Source organism: Venturia canescens, chromosome 7 (genome assembly GCF_019457755.1).
Source record: "Venturia canescens isolate UGA chromosome 7, ASM1945775v1, whole genome shotgun sequence".
Taxonomy (NCBI): Eukaryota; Metazoa; Arthropoda; class Insecta; order Hymenoptera; family Ichneumonidae; genus Venturia; species Venturia canescens.
The window spans coordinates 18,977,839-19,000,040 of record NC_057427.1 but is presented as its reverse complement, the minus strand read 5'-3'; the positions used below and the strand labels follow the sequence as shown (position 1 = coordinate 19,000,040).

General features: G+C 35.5%; 1 protein-coding gene and 1 pseudogene across 1 annotated transcript in view; one reads left to right on the top strand and one right to left on the bottom strand.

Moving 5' to 3' along the window:
- The first annotated feature begins 1,302 nt into the window (after positions 1 to 1,302).
- LOC122413355 (uncharacterized) lies at positions 1,303 to 12,167 on the top strand (annotated as a pseudogene).
- Positions 12,168 to 13,757: 1,590 nt separating this feature from the next.
- LOC122413474 (ephrin type-B receptor 1-like) overlaps positions 13,758 to 22,202 on the bottom strand; it is a 220,987-nt gene continuing 212,542 nt past the window's right edge. Inside the window, exons 10-12 of the mRNA XM_043423849.1 lie at positions 14,663 to 14,851; positions 14,431 to 14,542; positions 13,758 to 14,212 (exon numbers count right to left, since the gene is read on the bottom strand). Coding sequence (XP_043279784.1) covers positions 14,185 to 14,212; positions 14,431 to 14,542; positions 14,663 to 14,851 — 329 coding nt within the window. The 3' untranslated portion in view covers positions 13,758 to 14,184. The remainder of the gene's footprint in view (positions 14,213 to 14,430; positions 14,543 to 14,662; positions 14,852 to 22,202) is intronic.

Sequence of the window (22,202 nt, the reverse complement as noted above, 5' to 3'; positions counted from 1 at the left end):
CGGTCAAATGTAAACTGATTTTCGTGTTTGAGCACGTTTCAATAAATGATATACGTGGTCGTTCTGCCGTACGATAAAATAATTGAGAAAAAAAATTTTTACTCATAATATAAGATATTACGACAAAACGGGTGATTTACTCCCTTAAAATCGTATTTTTCAGAAAAACGTCGAAACACGTATCGACCAATTTTACGACATCTACAAAATGCAGTTAGTTCCGTTTGAATCGAAAGAATTGTTATTATGGTACAAAATAAAATTTTCGAGTTGGGGGTTGTTTACCCTTTAAACACTTTTTTCCTTAGGGAGCCTACAGTGGGTTTTGACAATTCATCAATATTTTAGCGTTGGTTTCATTCAGATACATCAAGCGCTTCTATGCGAAACTGAGAAACCACCCCGTAATGTGCCCATCTTCGGGAGCTGTTTTCACCACTTTTAACCGTTTATGGGCCAATAAAAAAAATATGTGTCTCTTAGTTTCCGATGTATCACAAGATATATAAATTACATCAAAATTGGAGGGGTCGACCTACCCAAGTTTTCTAATAAGATTAGAATGATATGAATTTTAAACATTGGAGTGATAACGATATTTAAAAATATAAAAAAAGACAAAAATTATGAATATCACAAGTTAAAAATTTGTCAGCACGTGTAAAGATGTCCATAAAAAAAAGTGGTGGTTTAAAAAAAAATCAAAATGGTTCAATTTCGACAGAAAAATATTTCTGGTTAAAAACTGAAAAAACTGAAACATTTTCCGGCCGCATTTCAGGTCGGGAAGAGCATTTTTGGTGGCCAGCTGACTCGGCTAACTTCAGTGCACTCTGACTATATTTTTGCGGCCGGTGATCCTTTCTTAAGGACGTTGTATGCGAAATCTGAGCAAAAAATTTGTGACGTTGTCTTTTTAAAAAAATAGCGAATGCAATGTTTTTTTATAGGAAATTGAATTGAGACTCGCTTAGGATTGCGAAATATTCATGATAAGAATAGTAAAGAATACATTTTTGAACAGAAAAGCGAAAAAAAAATCAAATTCGTTCATGTTTTTGGCATCAAGAACGATACTTATCGCCGCGCCTATACCCACTACAGCTCTATAGCCCTGTCGCGTATAGGGAACGCGCAGGATAATACTAACGCGCGACACGAAAATTTGGTCGTGGCAACGTCGCATGAACCCAACCTACAGGCCACCCGGGCTCGAGTTTGTTTATAGCGACAAGTGATCTGTATCGAGTGTGTTGTTGGATTTTCGAAAATTGTTGTCGGACGATTGAAAAGGAATTAAAAATGGAAAAAACGCGCTTCAAAAACCGATTTATAAGAAAAAAAAGCTGAATCGAAATTTGCAAGTAGTAGTCACATTGAGTGAAGGCAAAAAGAAAAAATCGAACATAACCTCCGAGGAAACCATTCCCGAAGGAGTTTGTGAAAGACGGTCCATCGTAGAATTGTGGGAACTGGCGAAAAACTTGTAGTATACAAAATGTCAGTGCTCACTACATTTGAGAGACATCATTCAAGAAAAGAAGAATGGTTTTTGCGTAAGCTTATTAATTAAGTGTACAGTTAAAATAGTTAATGCCTGGACTTATCAATTGTTACCGACCGTTCAAGTTGCATTATGACAGGTCCAGGCATTAATGGAACATAGTGTACGTCATGCGAAACTCTGAATGAGATTCATTCTGGGAAAAGCCAAAATTACAAATACCAAAGCCAAAGTACAATATAATATTTAGTCTTGCATAATAATAAATTTCGTTTCTTGCTGTACATCTTTTCTATGCCATTCCTCACAAATGTCTTGTTGGTAATTGTTTGTGGCAGGCACTATTCACACTGGAATTAGCTGTACAGCTTTGGATAAGCTTTTGGCATGTTTGAATTGCCCCACAATCAATCCAGCATTGTTCAAAAAATATGAGCGTGATGTTGGACCAGCCATTGAGCAAGCAGCGAAAGAAAGTTGCAGAGTTGCTGCTGAAGAAGAGTGCCAGTCCGTCATTTCCAACATCGAAAAACTTTACACCGAGTTGTAAGATATTTTGTTATTGAATTTACATATTGACAACATTTATATATGTTTCTATGTTTACATATATGGGATCAGATATAATGTATTAAAAGATTCTTTATTTTTCAACTCAATTACATGTTCGTGAATGATTTTTTCTCTTTTAGGTTTGCAAACAAACTGAAACTCAAAACTGTCACTTCTTTTTTTTATGTATTCTTTTTTCTTATCCTTCAATTATTCCTTGGGAAGAGTTGGCAATAATGGAAAGAACTTTCCATCATTGCCCCCAGCAATATCAACATGTATCGTTCCCACATTCGGCCATTCTGCATCTAGCATCGGACCCCGATGCTCTTTTTCTCCAGTCAATTCAACTGAATCCTCGAAATCATCATCATCGTCATCTGTGTATAACCACTGTTTCATGTAGTCAGCTGATGTCGTGGTACTAACGACATCAGCTGTCGAGGACCTTCGTGTTCGCCAATTTTTTGAACTGCATATCGATCACCTCTGAGTTTGCTAATGACTCTGTATGGTCGCAAAAATTTCGGGCACAACTTCGAGCCTGGATTAACTTGTGTTCGTTTTATTGCCACTATGTCTCCAAGTTTATATTGTGTTGTTTTTTTCTTTTTCTATTAAATGTTCTTTTGTTTTCTTTTTGGATAGCTTCAATTTTTGTTCTTGCTTCATTTCTTAGTGAATTCCGATCTTCCTCGAAATTTTGAATTGCTTCTTTCTTAATAAGTTTTCGTATTTCTTGATCTTCTTTTAAACGCATCGGTTTTCCTATAAGTAGTTCAAATGGGGTCATGCCAATGCTGCGATTAAACGAGGAATTTAAATATTGTTGAGCAATATCAAGAGACTCGGTAGAGTCTCGGGACAAGTACATTGACAGCTCTGTCGTCTGCTGGCCTGAGGCTCTCGCCGAGACTATCTTTTCTCTGAATAAAACGATTCGCGGTGGTGGGGGTAAAATTGGTATGTCATTTTGTTCAAATACGAAACTCATAAGTCATCTGAGGCTTCGAAAATTGAACTGGAGATTAATTAATAAATTCTCTTTCGAGTTCGCCCAAAATCAGTATGGATCGGTGGCGTAATTGCTGAGAAAAAACTTTGCACGGGCTCAGATTATGCAAAAGTTACTGACACATTACGAGTTCGACGTATACGTATACGCGTTTTGACGTGAGTTAGTGGTAGTAGAGTTGTATCTCAATGCATTCTGATTGGCTCACCGATCTCGGCTCACTCCATCTGACCGACCACGTTTAGACTCCATGAACGTATCCACGGTCAGACTCCATGAATCACATTCAGACTTCGTCAACGTATATATGTACAACCATCTGTCAGTTTTTGATAGCATCATAAACAAACGTAGTTTCGACATAACAAAGTGCGGTCTAAATTTAATTTTAAAAAATGTTCGTCGTCTATAGTGGAGTGCATAATATTTATTATTTTAGTAAAAATAGTGATGTGGTGTCATATAATATTAAGAAAACCGGTCTTTAGTGAATTAAACCGGTATAAAAGCGGCCGCGTAAATATAGTCTGTGATCCGTGTGTTTTAAAAAAGTGCGTGATGCAGATTTTATTATTTCGTTCGATTGGAAATAACTATTAATTCCTTCAATTGAACCAGTGTGCGAGGGATATTGTCAAGCGTAAATATATCGTCAGTTATAGCGTGGTTATATGTCATGTGTGTAATTGGATTATGTATACGAGTTCCCTTTGATAGTTGTGTGGTAACGAACCGGCCGGCGTTTGACGTTACGAAGTGCGCGAAAAATGTAACGAACGTTCGCATAGTTGGTAAATAATATAAACTTGATAAGTCAAATTAGTTTATCGAAAACAGTTCTGAAAGTTCAAAGTTGTGAGGAAAAACGTGCGTTAACCTATAACCTCAAATTTTCATTTCGATCTGAAATGATATGGTTGATAAATAATTAATAAAACAAAAACACACGGAACTGTTAGTATGATGTTAGAAACTTCAATTGAATAAATATTTTCTAATTTATTTCTTGTGTCATCATTATTTTTGAATATTCCCACATTCTGCTTCCTATGCAGTTTGGCTTTGCTCTTTCCGATCCTTGTTTTCACTCCATCGGTTTGCAGCGGATCGATACATATTATTAATTCGTTGCCTAATATGTGTCCTATGATTTTCTATTATTTCTTCATGCTGATTGTGGTAACGTGATTCAGGAGGTTTCCAGCTATGATCATCAATCGCACATTTTGTACATCAGATTCTCAAAACAGTTTCTGGTCTTGATATAAGTGTAGTTATTCTTTTTCCACCTGGTCTATCGAGTAATAAATTTTAAAACTTGTTCCAAAAAGTCGTTGGATGCTTTTTTTGCTGATAATATGAAAAGTCGAATCTTCGGAATGCGGTAGGCAAACACAAATTTTGACAACAATACTTATGAAATGACGTGTATGTTGAGTATTCCTATTCTACAAACTGCAAATTTGGAATTATTAGTGAAAAGATTCATTACGATAAGTCTACTGTTGCTCAGTTTTGGATGCGATTAAGTTTAATGCTTGCCAACATCATGGAAACCTACAGAATTTCTGAATGTTATGTGCGCTATGTCATTTAATGTAACATCATGACTTTTAACAACTTTTCACTATAATACTATAGATTTGGATCATTGAAATACAGCAAAAATCTGCGAACTATAAAATTTATATACTGTGCCATTCATTTTACTTTTTGACTCTCACTGTAACGTAAATATGGAGTGAAAAATTAATTACAAAAGTCTTCAGGTGATCATTTATGGATAGATTTGACATTGCTGTCTTCCAAACTTATTGCGCAGATACATTGAATCGCAGCAGATACCTGCAAACTTTGAAATTTCTGTGGATAAGTGTATGTGCTAGTATCACCCCCTATCTTTGATTATGGTAATATGTAATGGAACTTGGTTCAGCAAGTCTTAAAGTGTTTCTTTTCAAATAGTATTGAAGTTTGTATTACTGCGGTATGGACGACACTGAAGTTTCCAACGTTGGAGTCCAACGAAATGAACGAAAAAAAGTTTGTAATTCACCAATTTTTTATTTCACGATCGTTGGTGCAGCTTGAAAAACTACGAATCGCAAATTTGGCAGGGAACAAAATAGGAGAATTACTGCAATTATTGGAGAGTTTTTTTCGATCATTTCGTTGGACTCCATCGTTGGAAACTTCAGCGTCATGTGGTATGGAGTGAATACCTTCAAACTTTCATATTTTTGTGTAGCAGCATTTGTGCCAATCATTTAAATTATTTACTCCAACTGTAGCATGTAATCTGGAAATTCTATTCTGAATTTTTACATTTCTAAATTCTCCTGAAATTGTTTTTCTCCAAAACCAATGAAGGTACCTTAAACGTCTTTGAATTCTGTTGCTCTGTTGAATTAAGTACGCTCAGTTTTTTTGCTTCTTTGAGTTCTGACATAATAAATGTTTCCGGGTGCCTTTTTTCGGCCACTTGCAAACTTTGGAAATATATTTCATCGGGGGCACGTTTTGGATGACATGAAAATGTCTAGATTCAGAATGCAAAAGCGACATTTAAAAATGGACAATTCTGTTGGATTTGTTGTGTCTTGAATTTGATCAATCTTTCCTCTTTTTCTTTCTTTTTTCTAACGTTATAAGCCGAAAATCATATCTCGGCCCGCAATACGTATGCTCTTGGGTTGCCAATAAGCATAACATATTAAAGTACAAGGAAAAAATCGCCAAAGTCCAAGGATAAACCTGTGACGAAATATTTCCAGTACAATTTTGACGAAAAATGGGTCTTTTTTCGTGAAAACCAACGTTATAAGCCGAAAATCATAAATAATTCATAGAAATTTAAACAAAAATCCTATAGTCATCTGAACATAAATGAGGAACTTTTGAGAAAAAAGACGTGATATCAAACCATAAACTTCCCATAGGAAAAAAAAGGTTGGGACAAGTACATTGAAGGTCCCTCGTTTGCTGATAATTCCATCCATAAAAAAAACTTACAAAATTTTTTTTTTTTAAATTGTAAAAAAAATTATTTTATAAAAAAAAATACAGAACAATTCGAAAAAAATTTCTCAAATCTTGAAAAAACATTATCTTAAAAAAAACTAATCTGTATCTATTTTTTAAAGTGTCAAAAGAATCAAATAACAAGTAAAAAATAAAAAACCGAGAAACCCTGCTTGAAATCATTGTGGAAACCGATGCCTCATTCTTCTTATTTGATTCGAATAGCTAAATCAATTGAAAAAAATTCCATCTAATTTACGTGCAGCATTAAAATTTATTATATCAATTAGAGGCCAACTATTTTCTAATGAATTGAAAAAAGTTACCACTTGAATTACGTGCAGCACTAAAATTTATGATATCAATCGGTGGACAAGTATTTTATTAGTCACTCCAAATTTTGACATTATTAAATTGTTCTAAGAAGCTTTTAAATCCAAAAAAATCACATGAAAGCTAGTTATTTGTTACTCTATGGTGGCAGAGACTTATAAGAAAATCGATTCTTCTCAGACTTTCAGGATCCTGTGGTATTATTCACAAAATTCGACGTCGATTGGATCGATACAAATTATGTTTAAATATGTGTTAAAAGTATTTGTCCGGCCCATCACAATTTTTAAGTACTTGTCCGGCTTCACTTTGTGATGGTATAATTAAATCATCCATATATACTAATACAATTCCATTAGTAATAGATCTCTGAAAATTGTATTGATGAATCTTTGAAAAACTGCCGGAGAATTGCATAATCCGAAATGCTGTATATTTTATACTCTCTTCACTGATTGGCACATGAAAAAATCCGTCTTTCAAGTCTAATGTGCTGAACACAGTTGCACCTTGCAATCGATCTATTTGATCTTCTATCAATGGAAGAAGTGGATAACGATCCTTGAGTATTTTTCTATTTAGATTCCTATAATCCACGCAAATTCTTGAATCTCCATTTTTCTTTTTAACAATTACAATTGGACTAGCGTATTCTGATCGACTTGGACGAGCAATTCCATTTTCGATCCATGAAAGTATTTGTCTGTTTACTTCTGTCCTTGCATCAGCTGACAATCTTCTTGCACGTTGATAAATAGGTTTCTCATCTTGCAATACAATTTCCATTTTGATTGATTTTCAGGTTTGTAACGTTCAACTATTTGTTCAAGTTCTGCTTTTACATCATCAGATTTAAGGTTGATCCTCTGCGACAGCCCCAACCAAAAGTTATGTACTGTCTGCATATTAAAAGGCTTAATAATTCGTTCGGATCGTAATCAATAACTTTGTAAAGAGCCTATATACGTACTCGGTGCCAGCAGATATAGTACAAATATCATTTGCTTTCGTAAAATTTATTCTAAAAGTATTTTTAATCCGACATCGTGAGTAAATTTTTTGACGGAACTATCCAGGTTACGCTTCAACACACAGAAAAGGTTGTCTATACAGACAACATTCGCTTGTTCGCTTGCAAAATATATCGTATGCAGCCTAAACCTTCGTACTTCTCGAGGCTATATCTGTCAAACTAGATGGTCAATCGCCTTGATTTTTTTTCACAATATCTGTGATATCCTGCTCTAGCTCCTCCTCGTTTTTTATAAACTTCCTAATTTTAGTACTAGCGGTAGAATTAATAATGTGCCGTTTGCTTATGCATGGTCCATATGTTACGTGTTAATTGAGTCAACTTCAATTTCATATATCTCGGGTTCGGGATGGTGAAACTTGTTAAAATTTTATAGAGCTGTTGTTCATATGTTAAACAATACGTATGCCAAATTTAAATAATTTCCTAATTTAACTGTCTCGTGGAGGAACCACCTTAATTCCGTTTGTATCAATGTGATTTGATTTATCAATTTTCTCATTACAAAGGTCTGAAACATTAATTTGAAAAACATCAGGTATTTCTTCTTCATTAACGATGTTTTTGTTCTTAAAATTTAACTTTATAATACTCGCATTTCCTTCTTTTATTACGGTCTTAGTGCCTTTTAATAATCCTGCTCCCAACAAGAATTCATATTTTAAATATTCATCTGACACAACATATATTTTCAGATCAAATTTTTCATCATCTATTTTGACTTCAGCATGAAAACTTCCAAGAGATGGAATTTCGCATGATCCTATGCCTTGAAATTTTATTCTCTGCCCACTTAACTCTGGTGCACCAATTTTTATATATTGCTCCATTCTCATCAAATGTAAATCCCTACCAGTGTCCAACAAAGCAACCCATCGCTCTTCCTTCGATAGAAATTGCTTTGAAAATTTTATTCTCACAAGCAATTGCTGCATTGCAGTTTTTTCCCGAGTTGGGCATGTTTTTGTGCATACACTTTGGAGCTATGTGTCCAAATTCTCCACATTTAAAACATTTGGTTCCTTTGTCTTTTGACGGACAATCTGAGCTTATGTGATCGGATGAACCGCAATTAAAACAATATTTACTGCTATTACGATTTTTCTTGTCAGTCATGTTTTTGAGATCACGCGATGAGGACGTTTTTGAATGCGTATCGATTCGAGTTTGCAATGAAATTTCTTCAAATGCCATCACGAGATCTTCTTTTGTTGTGAATCGCTAGGTTTTGTAAATTCTGATCGGGAATTCCATCGACAATATGTTCTATTAATCCATCCTGTGGAACAGTTATTCGATTTGCCAAAATAACTTTATCGTGAACATATTCGCAAAAAATTTCTGTTCTCTTCCATTGTCATTCTTCAAAACGTCGTTTCAAGAAAATTTTATTGGTACGGCGAAAAAACATACTGCGTAGATTGGTCAATAGTTCATTCACTGACATTTGTATATATTCTGATCCCGAGTGAAACCATTCTAAAGCTTTCCCTTTCAATCGCATTCCGATAAGAATTCTCGTCATAGATTCATCTAATTCATAAGAGTCTTTCAAAAACAGTATCTGTTTTTCCCATGTTTCGAATTTTTCTGAATTTCCTTCGAAAAAATCCAAAAGATCAGCTATAGCCGTTACCGATACTTTCCTTGGACTTTGAAGAAAAGATCTTCGAGGTGATGTGTGAATATTATCAACATTATTATCGTTGAATATTTGCGTATCACGAATTAATTGTAATTCACGTCTTGTGATGGCGAGATCACGTTCAGCCAAATCCCTTTCTCTTTTGTATAAATCAATCATACATTGTGTCGACACAGATTCACTATGAGCGTCTTTATTAGATGTTTCACTAGTTTCTCTATCAATTTGGACCATTGATGAAACACCAGCTTCTTCCGTTTCACCTATCCTTTTTCTTTTTGGTCTTGAAATCAGTCTTTTTTCATTAGTTGATTCCATCGTAATTTTATTTTCACGATCTTTTCTCTACTTCTTTTAACTTCTTTCGTCGTTCGTCTTTCGTCTTCTTAACTTCTTTCGTTTTTCGTCTTTCGTCTTTTCGCAAATCAATTTAAAAAAATTCACTTTTATGTACGTTAAAAATTTTATTGACGAGCCCCCAAAATTATGGGATCAGATATAATGTATTAAAAGATTCTGTATTTTTCAACTCAATTACATGTTCGTGAATGACTTTTTCTCTTTTAGGTTTGCAAATAAACTGAAACTCAAAACTGTCACTTCTTTTTTTTTATGTATTCTGTTTTCTTATCCTTCAATTATTCCTTGGGAAGAGTTGAAGGATAAGAAAACATGATGGATAAGAAAGCATGGGGGCATGATGGAAAGAACTTTCCATCATTGCCCCCAGCAATATCAACATGTGTCGTTCCCACACATATGTAATTGTTAAAACCATGAAGATTCAGAACAATATTATATTTCCTGAGAAATATGATGGTCCTCATTACTGGGTTTTTTCTTTGGAAAATACAAATAGAGAATTCTCAACAAACTGTTTGTTTTTTTGGAAACTAACTATGGTTTATTATTTTCACAAAATAATGTCAATAATGAAATTTTGTAAACCTTTTTTTTCTGTCAGATTCGGGAAGAAAACCCTTTTTAATGAAGCCTAGCATACTTCGACGAAAGTTCATAATGTTTACAGCAGTAGTAGCTTGACGCCAATTTTTTGAAAGAGAATTGTTTATTGAAAACGAGTCCCGAAATTTTTCAAGCGCTGCCATCGTAAATGCGGGATTTTTTTAGTATTTAAATATAAGTATTCTTTTTTATAATTTTTAGACGTTATGTAATTTTTTTACTACTCATTTTTTTGTTAATAACAGTACATTGATTTTAGAATTGCAACCATGACCATTAATCCTCTCAGACCGAGACCTATTTTGCGTTGACGGAAAATGATTTCCTTCATAATTTTATGTCAAAATACTTTCTAGTTTCCGAATCCATTGTGACATTTCAGTTTTTTTATTGGGAAATATGAATTTTTGAATGTTCGCTGCGCGCAGCATCAGGTCCTTGGGGAGCAAAATCAGGAAAATTTACGAATGAATCTAGCACCAAATACCTTAAATACATCATATTAGCTTCCCTTTGAAAGGAAATAACGTTTGGAGTAGGAAAAAAAATGTCTACTCACTTTTTTTTTGCGATAACTAAAGCGCCTTTTCACACAACGCCAACTCAACATGAAATGCCGACTTCATATTGATATTTCGATGGGTTAAAGCAGTTTATCTCTTGGTTTAGGATTATCTATGGTGCAATCAAACCTTGCTTGATGGAAATAGGCAGTTAGAACCCCGACCTTACTGACCGATGCAATTTTATTGGGCCTGGAAGCGCGTGTTGCGTAGAAGCAACATACGGTCCAAGAGGGTTAATAAGATATTTTAGAAAGCAATTTTTAACAAAAGACGCTGAGATCAATGAATTTAAAAAAATGTAAATTTAATACAATAAATTATTCCATCCATGAAACATCCTTCTCATTAGTAAGAAGAATGTAAACTTAATATTGACGTGAATAAAGATAAATTTCATTCTAACATACTCCATCTGTTCCCGTTAGGCCCATTCGCATTCATTTGCACCCTATACATAACACTCAATCCTACCCCCTTCTCTTTTTAATAGGCCTTTGCACATTGTGAGTGAAATTTACCCCGAGCTATCTACAATTCGCAATGATCAGGAAACTTATGATGAGAACAATAGCAAAACTGCACAGGAAGATTTCGATTCAGCGTTGGGAGAAATTGTCCACATCATTGTCTCCTATGTCATGGGATGGTCAAAAAGAGGAACCGGCAGATGTATTGTTACGACAGCCTCAACGGTTATGCAGCGATTATTGGTTTTTTAAGTGGGAAAATCTTAGATTACGGAACACGTAACAGAAAATGCCGTCTTTGTGACAAGGGACATGATCCAAAGGATCATGACTGCCGCAAAAATTTTATGGGTAGTGCGAAAGCTATGGAAGCCGATCTGGGCGCTGAACTTATAAATAATAGCCAAATTTTGAAAGAAACCAAACTGAACGTTTGAGTCCTTATCGGTAATGAAGATAGCTCCACAATTGCAGCTGTCCGTCATGGTAGCTCTCACAGTATAGTAAAATTAATAGATAACAATCACCTCCGCAAACACTTGGTAAATGAATTGTACGAGTTCAAAAAAAAATCATTCGGAAATGTCTAAGAAAGAAGTAATTCCCCATTTAAAGAAGTGCTTTGGATATGCTGTCGCCCAAAACAAAGGAAATGTAAATTTGTTAGCAGCTTCACTCCGGAGCATTCCCGATCACGTCTTCGGTGATCATGAAAATTGCGGAGACTGGTGTCATCGAAACTCTGAGCCGAATAGTCAATCTCAAGCTTTTTTGTTGAAATATCAACGGCTTCGCGAAAAACTTCGTGCAGTATTCGATAAATATACAGGTAATGCATCGAAATTTTCTCATGCTACATCTAACCAAGCCAATGAAAGTTTCAATAATACCGTTGCTCACAGAAATCTGAAAAAAAATTGTCATTCGCTGAGTGAGTCAAGCGATTACCGAGTCGCCAGTGCTGTATGTACAAAAAATGTACAAAAAACCGTCCTTAGAGTAAAGGATTTCAGAAGAGTGCAAAATTGTTACGAATTTAAAAAAAATTATAATGATGTACGTTAATAAAAAGTGATCATAGAGATTAAAAACATGATTGAATATAATTATTTTGGCAACATTTTTTATCCCAACCTTTTTTAATAACCATTATTGTAATGACATTCAGTTATGATAAACATAAAAAAATTGAAAATTAAAATATTCATTATTATTTAAACAAAAAAAAATTGAACAGTCGAAATAATCATTATCCAATAAATATAATGCTTATAGTTATTATCATTCACAATTGTAAAGATTCAAATATGGACTTCTGAATGTTGTGAGACGGGAGAATAAGATTATGTTGCACAACAGACAACTCAAACGGCGTTGCCAGTTTGGTACAGCTGACTGCTCGGAATTATTCTCCTCGTGCGATCTTTACGAACTTTACCTATTTTCAGAATTAATTCCGATATAACGACGTGGTGAAAAAATATTTAAAAATTCTAATGGATCCAAAATTTATCGAATAAAGTGATGCTAGTTTTTCAAGCATTTCTGTCGATCCGTTTTCCAATGACATGTGCAAACGTGAATTTTGTTAGGTATTTTGCGGATTTTCCCATAAGCCCTGTGTTAATTTTCCGATTTTCAGATTCGATTTATTCTGAAACGACGTGGTCAATCGCATTGAAATTTTGCAAGAAATTAAGAAATATTATAACAAGACTCGAGCAAAATTTTAACAAAATCTGTCGAAAAGGGTGTTTTGCATACAACGTCCTTAAAAAAGATGATATATAAATGTGAAGCCTGTAATCGTTGCCATGATTTTGTTTATTCGTTGCCAAGCATCATTATTTGCTTCAAGCAGGCGCGCAGGCGCGTATAGCGTAGTTTTCATCATCAAGAGACTCGGTAGAGTCTTGGGACAAGTACATTGACAGCCTTGTCGTCTGCTAGCCCGAGCTCACCGAGACTATCTTTTTTCCGAATAAAACGATTCGCGGTGGTGGAGGTAAAATTGGCGTGTCATTTTGTTCAATTACGGAACTCCTGAGTCATCTGAGGCTTTGAAAATTGAACTGGAGATTAATTAATAAATTTTCATGTTATGCGCTATACTGCCATAAACCCGGACGAATAAAATATATTTGTTCGTCCAGATGCGAAAACAGAAACTAAAGTAACCGGACTAATAAAATGAATATGGTCGTGCGGAATAATGTTGTATTTCCAGATTCCAGGTTCATAAGTACATATTCATATAAATTGTCAAGTATAGCGGGAAATATTCATATATAGAAATTGTTAACTATCATGGAACTTTAAATCAGACATTTATCAACAAATTATTTATTTGTACTAATAATATTGTTGTGTTATTGTGTGATATTTTGGTGGGTGTTTTTTTACTTTTTGTTTATGTTTTTAATGCCCGCTCCGAATAGTAATTATTGAACGTACTTCCGGGTACCGGATCAAGAAAAAATAGTATACAACCCACGGCCCAAATTTTGGATGCCCTGGCATGTGCGATATGAAAGCCGGGACGAAGCCGAAGCCCGAAATCCAACTTTCGGGCCTTGGGGTCGTAATATACTATTTGATATTTTTTTTGTATTTTTTTTTTTAAACTTCGACTTACGTTGAAAAAATGATCTACTATTATATTTTGATATCTCTATTATTGAATGAGCTATGACCGTTTACAAAAAAATTATACGAAATTTCGAAAAAACTAATGTGCTCATATGGGCTCAGAAAAAAATCTGAAAAAATTGCGAACGACTGCTTACCGTATTTGTAAAGCCATTGAAATTACAATGAAAATCTTAAAAGTGATTTTATACACTATAAAATAATCTATACAAATCAAGCATAGTTACAAGACGATGGCACAAAATGCAACCGACATCAGATGGATGAAAATGAATCCGAAAAACTCTCGTATTATTTAAATACAAAATTTCGACAGTCCGAGGGCGCGAATTATCATTAAAATAAACAGCTGAAATTTGATATGGTTACTTTTTTTTATTGATAAGGAGGCATTCAAGCTTCTGGGACAGAAAAAAAATCGGAAATGTTCTTATTAAGAACCCCCAAGAATTATGGTATTGCTATAGAGTTAAAAAAGGCCCTTTCAACATGCAAGATTCAACACCGTAGAACACAGTGTCGTCGTTAGTCAAGGAAGATTCACATTATGAATTCGAGTGAATATCCGTGAAGGCGGATTCCGTAGGAGTACATGTAAAATGAATGGAAAGTAAGTCTCGGATGGACGGACGACAGATTCTTTAAACCATTTAAAATGAAATATAAATCGCTTATTTACCTTCGAAGAAAGAGTACAGTCATAATAATTATTATAACAAGAAGAACCACCACAGCAACGATCGCACCGGCTATAATGCGTACTTGCATATTATCATCATCACCAACATAATCTGTAAACAATGAATGAATAGAAAAAATAGCGCAAACAAATATATTTTACCGATAAAACATATTTCTGTGTAAACGATAGCATTTATTAAACGGTTAAAGTCACTTCTTGATTTACATACCCAGGCCCATGGTATACGGTGTTTTTTTGTAAATAACCGGTGTGTATTCGCCCCATCCTCGTGTGGTTTTTGCTCGTACCTGTATCGCGTAATCAGTGCCAGGCTTAAGTGCTTTGAAAGTTGCTGATAAGTCGGAAGTCTGAATCACCGTAGCATTTGTTGCATCGTCGAAACGTGGGTAGCCTCGAACTGGGACAACATTTTTTTAAATATTTATTTTGCGTCATCAGTTCACACAACAATTTTATTTTTTTCAACTCCAATTTCATATTTTGAATCGATTATAGTATTGAACCTTTGTAATCATAAACTACGATATGATAAAAGCTCATATCTTTCATGAATGCTTCCTATATTGGTCTTATATTCAACTATACAATTATTTTCTATGTATCTGAACGTGCTGGAACCGAATGCACCAACAAAATTCCGCCAACAGGTCTGTGTTCTCATCTTACAAAACATCTCAAAATCGCTAAACTGGCCCTTTTTGTTAGCAAGAAATGAAATCCAATAGGATATTTACATGCTTTTGGAATTTCTGAGTCCGAGGACACTAGAAGAAGATTAAATAGAAGTTTTTTTTCGTAAATTTCGAATGCGAAATACTTACTAGGAAATCTATAATATATTTCAACCAATCGCATCATTTACAGTTTCCAAGTTGTTTATTACTCAATTATGTTTGAGATACTCTCCCTATAATGTAGTACAAAAAGTTTGAACCAGATCGGTCGCTCGGAACCCATTCCCAACCGTGACTAATGGTTTTGATATTTTCTATTCCCAATAACTACAGAGTTGACAGATTTTTTCTTGCTCAGATACATTGGAGATATTTTCCTAAATATATAGAAAAAATTCAATTCTGTGATCGTGAGAAGTTAAAAAAAATATCGAAACTTGTATCTTAGGTCAGGAAACAAAGGATTTAATTTTGATAAAAGTGCTACGACATAACCGCGAGTGCGATCACACGTAGAAAAGTGCCCTAGTGTTGAGTCAATAGTTCCGAGATCCGTATTTCGGTTTTTTTTAAATTTACATATTAGTGAAAAAACCGTACTTTTTTGGTTTTTTGCTTATAGAACGGTAACCATTGGAGCTATGGAAAAGAAATTATAAAGACGAAATGTAGAGAGTGAAAATGTGAAAAGAATGAATGCTGAAATCACCCGAACGATTAATAAATAAAGAAAATTATTTTTAAAAACATAAAAAATTTCCTTCAAAAATTAGTATCGTCGCTATCTTTGAAGTTGGTTCTGCATTTTTTGCATGATAGTAGGTAACGATAAATATTTGCAAAATATATTTGTAAAATAAGTGTGCAAAACCGAGACACAGTTGGATAATTAATTTTTGAGTAATTGCACCTAGTAGTTCAGAGTGCTATTATTTCAGTGAGACTGTATGCTCTAGACGTCGTCTGATTTCAATTTATCAAACCGATTTTCAATATAGAAAGTGTTCAGTTATGAAACGTTAATCTTAATAGTTCGATTAAATATTGGAAAATCGGTGAAAATTGAGCACTAAAATATGTGGTATTCCATATCAAGTGGACCACCCCAATTTTTTACAATCTCAAAATTACTTCACAAATTTTTGGTGTGTCGTTTGAAGTATTCGAAATATCTACAAATAATTTCAATTTTTTAACTGCTTAATTTTACTCACAGTTTTTGTTTTTCATTTTTTTTCGATTCTCTGTGTATTGAAAACTAATAATTACACAAAATAATGTCATGAAATAAAATTTCGGTTTTCGGACATACTTTCTAATAAATACATACTTCCTTAACGGTCCCCGTTAATTTTCACGTAATTTTCGACAAATTAAAAAAAAAAAATTTTCATTAAAAGGGACTCTTTTCCCCCTCAATAGTTTTCGAGAAGAAAATTAGCTTATTTTTGTAGCATATTTACAATCTTGCCGCCATATTGTAAAGAGGAGTGGTTCTATGATTACATGAAAATTCTCTGTTAAACTTCAACTATTGCGATCACCCCTGATTATGATTACAGTATGAATTCTTTGTGGTAAAATAGCTAAAAAAAAATACAAAATAAGTTTTTTTTTTCAAAAATATTCACGTTTTTCACGTTTAAATCGGCCATATTTCTTTTTCTTTATGTCTAATCGGAATTTTGTGCCAATATTCTGAAAGAGCATAAAATTTTACGTCGATGTATATGTAAATAAAAAATTTTCAACGCCGATAACAAAAAATAAAAGTGTTGAAAGTTTTGTAAAAAATTGGGACGCTTGGACGTTAAGAAGTGTCGGTACAGGCGATACAATGTTGCCATGCTAAACCATACTAAAAACATAAAAAATTTCAAATAGTTCAGAATTTTATAAAATTTGATGAACATATTCTTTAGTGCCAAATTTGACAATACAATTTTTTTAAGATTTTTCTTCTACACAACTATCGAGTAATTGATCACTAAAGTTCACGTGTATAAGCATAGCGTTTCCATATATATATAGGTATACATTCCGGGAAACCTGCTTTAATGCGTAATCACTCGATAACTAGGTAGAAGAAATTTTTTTAAAATTTGTGTTTTCGCACTTGATATTGAATAACATTACCACTAAATTGACAGACTTCCATCACTATCAGTAACATCTCTACCAAAATTGAATACTACCAATTACATCTCTACCAAAATGCATTTCTATCCAAAAAACAAGTCCAGTAACATTTCTACCACGATAAAACACTAACCCGCAACAACTCGACACATTTACATCCTCTTACCAAAAACATCTCTACCAAAATTCAATACTACCAATTACATCTCCACCAAAATTATATATATAGCCTTTATTTTCCCTTTCGGGTTACAGCTCGACTTCCTTAACATTCCATTTTTTACATTACATTCTACATTTCTTTTACATACTTTACAATTTTTTTTTTTACATTTCCTTACTCGATCCACTTTCTTCTGCTTAGCCTATTTACATTCTCGACTTAACCTACACACCTCACACACCCCACTCCAGTTCGAGTCCAGTTCCAGTTCTTTCCACTCCTCAATCTTCTTCATTCACTCCTCCCCTTGACCCCCCCTCCCAACACCCATTTCCTCATACTTTGCCCACCCTCCTCCGCCGCCCATCCCGTACATTCCTTCATCACGTGCCCCCATGTCTCCCTGCTACTCGTGCACACCCTACACTCCCTCCCTTCCCTCTGCTCCCAGTACCTCCCCCCCTCTCATCTCGTCCCCTAGCCTGAACCTGGCTACCCTCCCCCATCTCTCCTCCTTCCACCCCTTTTTTAAGTACCCCGGGATCCCTCTCTCCTTTACAAACTTGTAATCCTTGTTACTCCTTGACTTAATTATCCTCTCCCATCCCCCCTCCTCGTGCCTTACTCTCTCCGCCCTCACTATATCCTCCCCCTTCATACCCTCACTTTCCCATCTCCTCTCCACCTCCTCCAGATCCCATCCCATCCTTAAGTAAAACTCCTTCCTTTCACTCTCCCATCCTCCTGCTTCCTGCCTTCTTCCTGCCCTCCTCTTCATCTCATCCCTACATCTTCTCCCCAATTCTCCCCTCTTCCCCGTCTCCAATCTCTTCTTGTATCCCCGCTCGCACCTCCAGTTTATCCCTTTGCAATTCCTCCCTCACCATATACCCCGCCGCCCCTCTTGACACCCCCAGCACCCACCTTAAATACCTTTCCTGCAGCCTCTCTACTATCTCCCTTCCCTTCCACCCCCAAATCTCCACTCCATAGCACACCACTGGCCACACCAACTTAACGAAAAGCCACACTCTCCTTCCCCAATCGTTACCAAACCTATTTTTCCCTATCCCCATACCTTCCCCATTATCTTCGCCGCCTTCATAACCCTCTCCTCCACCTGCTCCTCCTGACTTCCATTCGCTCTCACCACATAACCCAAGTACGTATACGTACTCACCTCTTCTACCCTTTCTCCTCCCCATTGCCATACCACCTTTCTTTTTCTTCCCCCTCCCACTCTACACCTCATCACCTTCGTCATTCTCGTATTCACCTTCAGTCCTTTCACCTCCATGTACCTCTCCAACGTCCTCATCATCCTCTTCATCTCATCCTCGTCCTTCGCCAACAACACCATCACATCCGCATAAGCCAACGAGTATATCTTCCCCCCACCCCCCAGCTTCATCCCTCCGCACCTCCCTTTTTCCAGCTCTTCATCCATGTCCGTCAGCAACAGCGTGAATAGCTGTGGACTCAGCGGACACCCCTACCTAACCCCATTCTCTGTTCAAAACTTCTCCCCTTTCTCCCTGCCCACCTTCACCCTCGCATATGTCTCCTTCATCACCTCCTCACACCTCTCAATTAGCCCCTCTCTCACCCCTCTCTTCCTCATACTCTCCACCAACTTCGTTCTATCCACCGAGTCGAAGGCCGCCTTCAAATCTACAAACAGCAACACTACCTTTCCCCTCCTTTCCGTTATTTCCCTATTTATCATATAATTCAGTACGTGTACGTTATCCATGGTTCCCATACCTTCCCTAAATCCCGCCTGACTCCTTGGCATCATCCCTTTCTCCTCTACCTCCTTCCTTAATCTTTCTGCCAGTATGCCTATATTTCTCCTCCTCCTCCTCCTCCTATTGACTACCTCCCATACCTGACCTTCCGTCCTTATCTCTTCTATCTCTCTTTCCCACCTTTGCCTCTCCTTCCTTTTCTTCTCTTCGCATATTATCCTGAATTTCCTCTTTTCTCGCCTGTACCTTTCCTCTTCTTTGCCCTCTCTCTTCCACCTCTCCAGCTCCCTTCTCGCCTCTTCCTTTGCCCTTCTGCATTCCCCATCCCACCATCCCCCCCTTTGCCCCTCCGCTCGCTCTTTATCAGACTTCCTCATCGCCCTCTATATCCTCCCCCTCATTTCCTCCCATCCTTCTTCTACCCCCTCCGTAGCCCATTCCCATCTCCCAAATTCCTCTTGAAACTTCTCCACTACCTTCGCTGTCCACACTCCTCTTCCCTCCTTCCTCTTTCCCGCTCCCTTGACTCAATTTTCACGATTAAATAGGTTATCTTTTTATAAAAGTTAACCCTTCCTTACCAACAAAAGAGGATGTTGTGATGTATACGGATAGACATTTTATGTGGTGGAAATATTTTCTGGTAGAGATGTTACGTGGTAGACATTTATAAAATGAATTATATTCATTTTTGTAGAGTTGTTGCGGGGTAGTGTTTTAATCGTGGTAGAAATGTTACGGGACTTGTTTTTTTTGGATAGACATTAATTTTGGTGGAGATGTAATTAGTAGTATTGAATTTTGGTAGAGATGTTTTTGGTAAGAGGATGTAAATGTGCCGAATTGTTATGGGGTAGTGTTTTAATTGTGGTAGAAATGTTACGGGACTTGTTTTTTGGATATACATTAATTTTGGTGGAGATGTAATTGGTAGTATTGAATTTTGGTAGAGATGTTTTTGGTAAGAGGATGTAAATGTGTCGAGTTGTTGTGGGGTAGTGTTTTATCGTGGTAGAAATGTTACGGGACTTGTTTTTTGGATAGAAATGCATTTTGGTAGAGATGTAATTGATAGTATTGAATTTTGGTAGAGATGTTTCTGGTAGAGATGGAAGTCTGCCACTAAATTTGATCAATTTCTTAATATTTAGTTTTCTCTACCGAAACTCCTTAATGGGTTAAGAATAAAAAAGCTGATAAGGTCAAGGTAAACCACCATGATCTTATCTGGTGACCTATCATGGTGACCCACCACAACGGACCGGGTTAATCATAATTACATCAGAAGATTTTTCCACAAAAACACACAAAACAGTGGGTATACAAATCTTAACGAAGTACCCTCGCTACGTAGTGAGTCAGAGAGTTTTAGTCTTCAGTATGAGTAACGTAGTATATATTTCGGCAACACCGTAGCCCCTGGGTTAGTGTACGTGCTCACGTACAAACATTGAATCTACGTATAGTCGCGTATAGGAAACCCAGCTTCTGCGTGTTTCGTTTTTCAACAGTGGGTAAAGAAATCCGAAGTGTGTACGGGAAAAGAAACATCCCTAACCTCAAAGAAGACTTCAAAAATGATTAAATTGACGGTGTCGTCTTTTCATATTTTCTATTTCTTATTGTTTCCGAAAATAATTGATGCATGAAACACACAAAATGTTCGTTATAAATGTATAATATTTCTTTTGCAATACTGTGTTTCTATCGTTGACTCAATTTGCGCATGTTCAGATGATTTCGAAAGTGCTGCTGTAACTTATATTCGAATGAAGCGCCATAACCTATAATTTTGCGGTGTTGCCACATTTGCGTATTGCTCAAAAACCTTGTCTTATTTCCAGTCATTTCTTAGAATACAAGCAAGCTTTGCATATTTTCCAAAAAGAAAAATGTTCATTGGACATTCGTTTATATCTTCTCCAAATTTTATCAAAATCTGTTTGTTAACTTCAACGTTATAAATTAAAAAGTGCGTCTGAAATCACAGATTTATATAAGACTCCATGTTAACTGCATCAAATTAAATCATTGATATCTCTTTTCAAAGTCAACCAAAGGTCATAAAATTTTAACTGACTCATTTTTCGAAAGATTTTGACATCTTTACAAATTTTTATAATTTTCTGTTTGTTAATTGATTTACCGAGGGTACTTCCTTAAGGAATTCATTTTATTAGAAAGTATGTGCAAAAACGGAAATTTTATTTCATGACATTATTTTGTGTAATTATTAGTTTTCAATACACAGAGAATCGAAAAAAAACTGAAAAAAAACTGTGAATAAAATTAAGCAGTTAAAAATTTGAAATTATTTGAAGATATTTCTGACTGAATTTCTGAATCTGTGTAATGATTTTGAGGTTGTAAAAAATAGCCCACTTGATATAGAATACCACATATATAAAAACGGTCAAACGCGCGAAGACGTTTGAGTGGTGAGGGTCGAACAGTAACCGCAGGGAGACGAATATACAGTAATGCAAGCGTGCTGAGCGCCTTTCCCGTTCATTAATAATCGATAGAATCCTTTCAGGGCTCATTCTCTTGGTATTTTAATTCTCCATATATATCGTATTTCTATTCTTTTTCCATAACCACGTTCGTCTCAATTCTTTAAGCTAAAAATCAAACGATTTTCCATCAATTTATTAATAAAAAATAAGGGAAATGCGAATCTCGTGTCCAAAATTATTAACTTAACATCAGAGGAACTTTCCGCGAATGATGGCACTCGCAGTTATCTGGTAGTATTTTGTCATAACCTGATCATTTTAGAGTTTCATTTTCTGACCTATACACTGACAGGGATAGATTTTTGGCGATGGATTTTCTTGAGGCAAAAAGGGACATTTTAATGGCTGATTATGCATTATCATTTTTTAAAATCAAAGTATTCGTAATACATATAACTCTGTTTGTGATTCACACAGATTATAATGTCTAATGCGTAGGAGTAATGATTCTTTTCGTATGTGCATGTTTTTACTATAGAAAATTTTTAAAAAATCGAGTTTTTCGTCG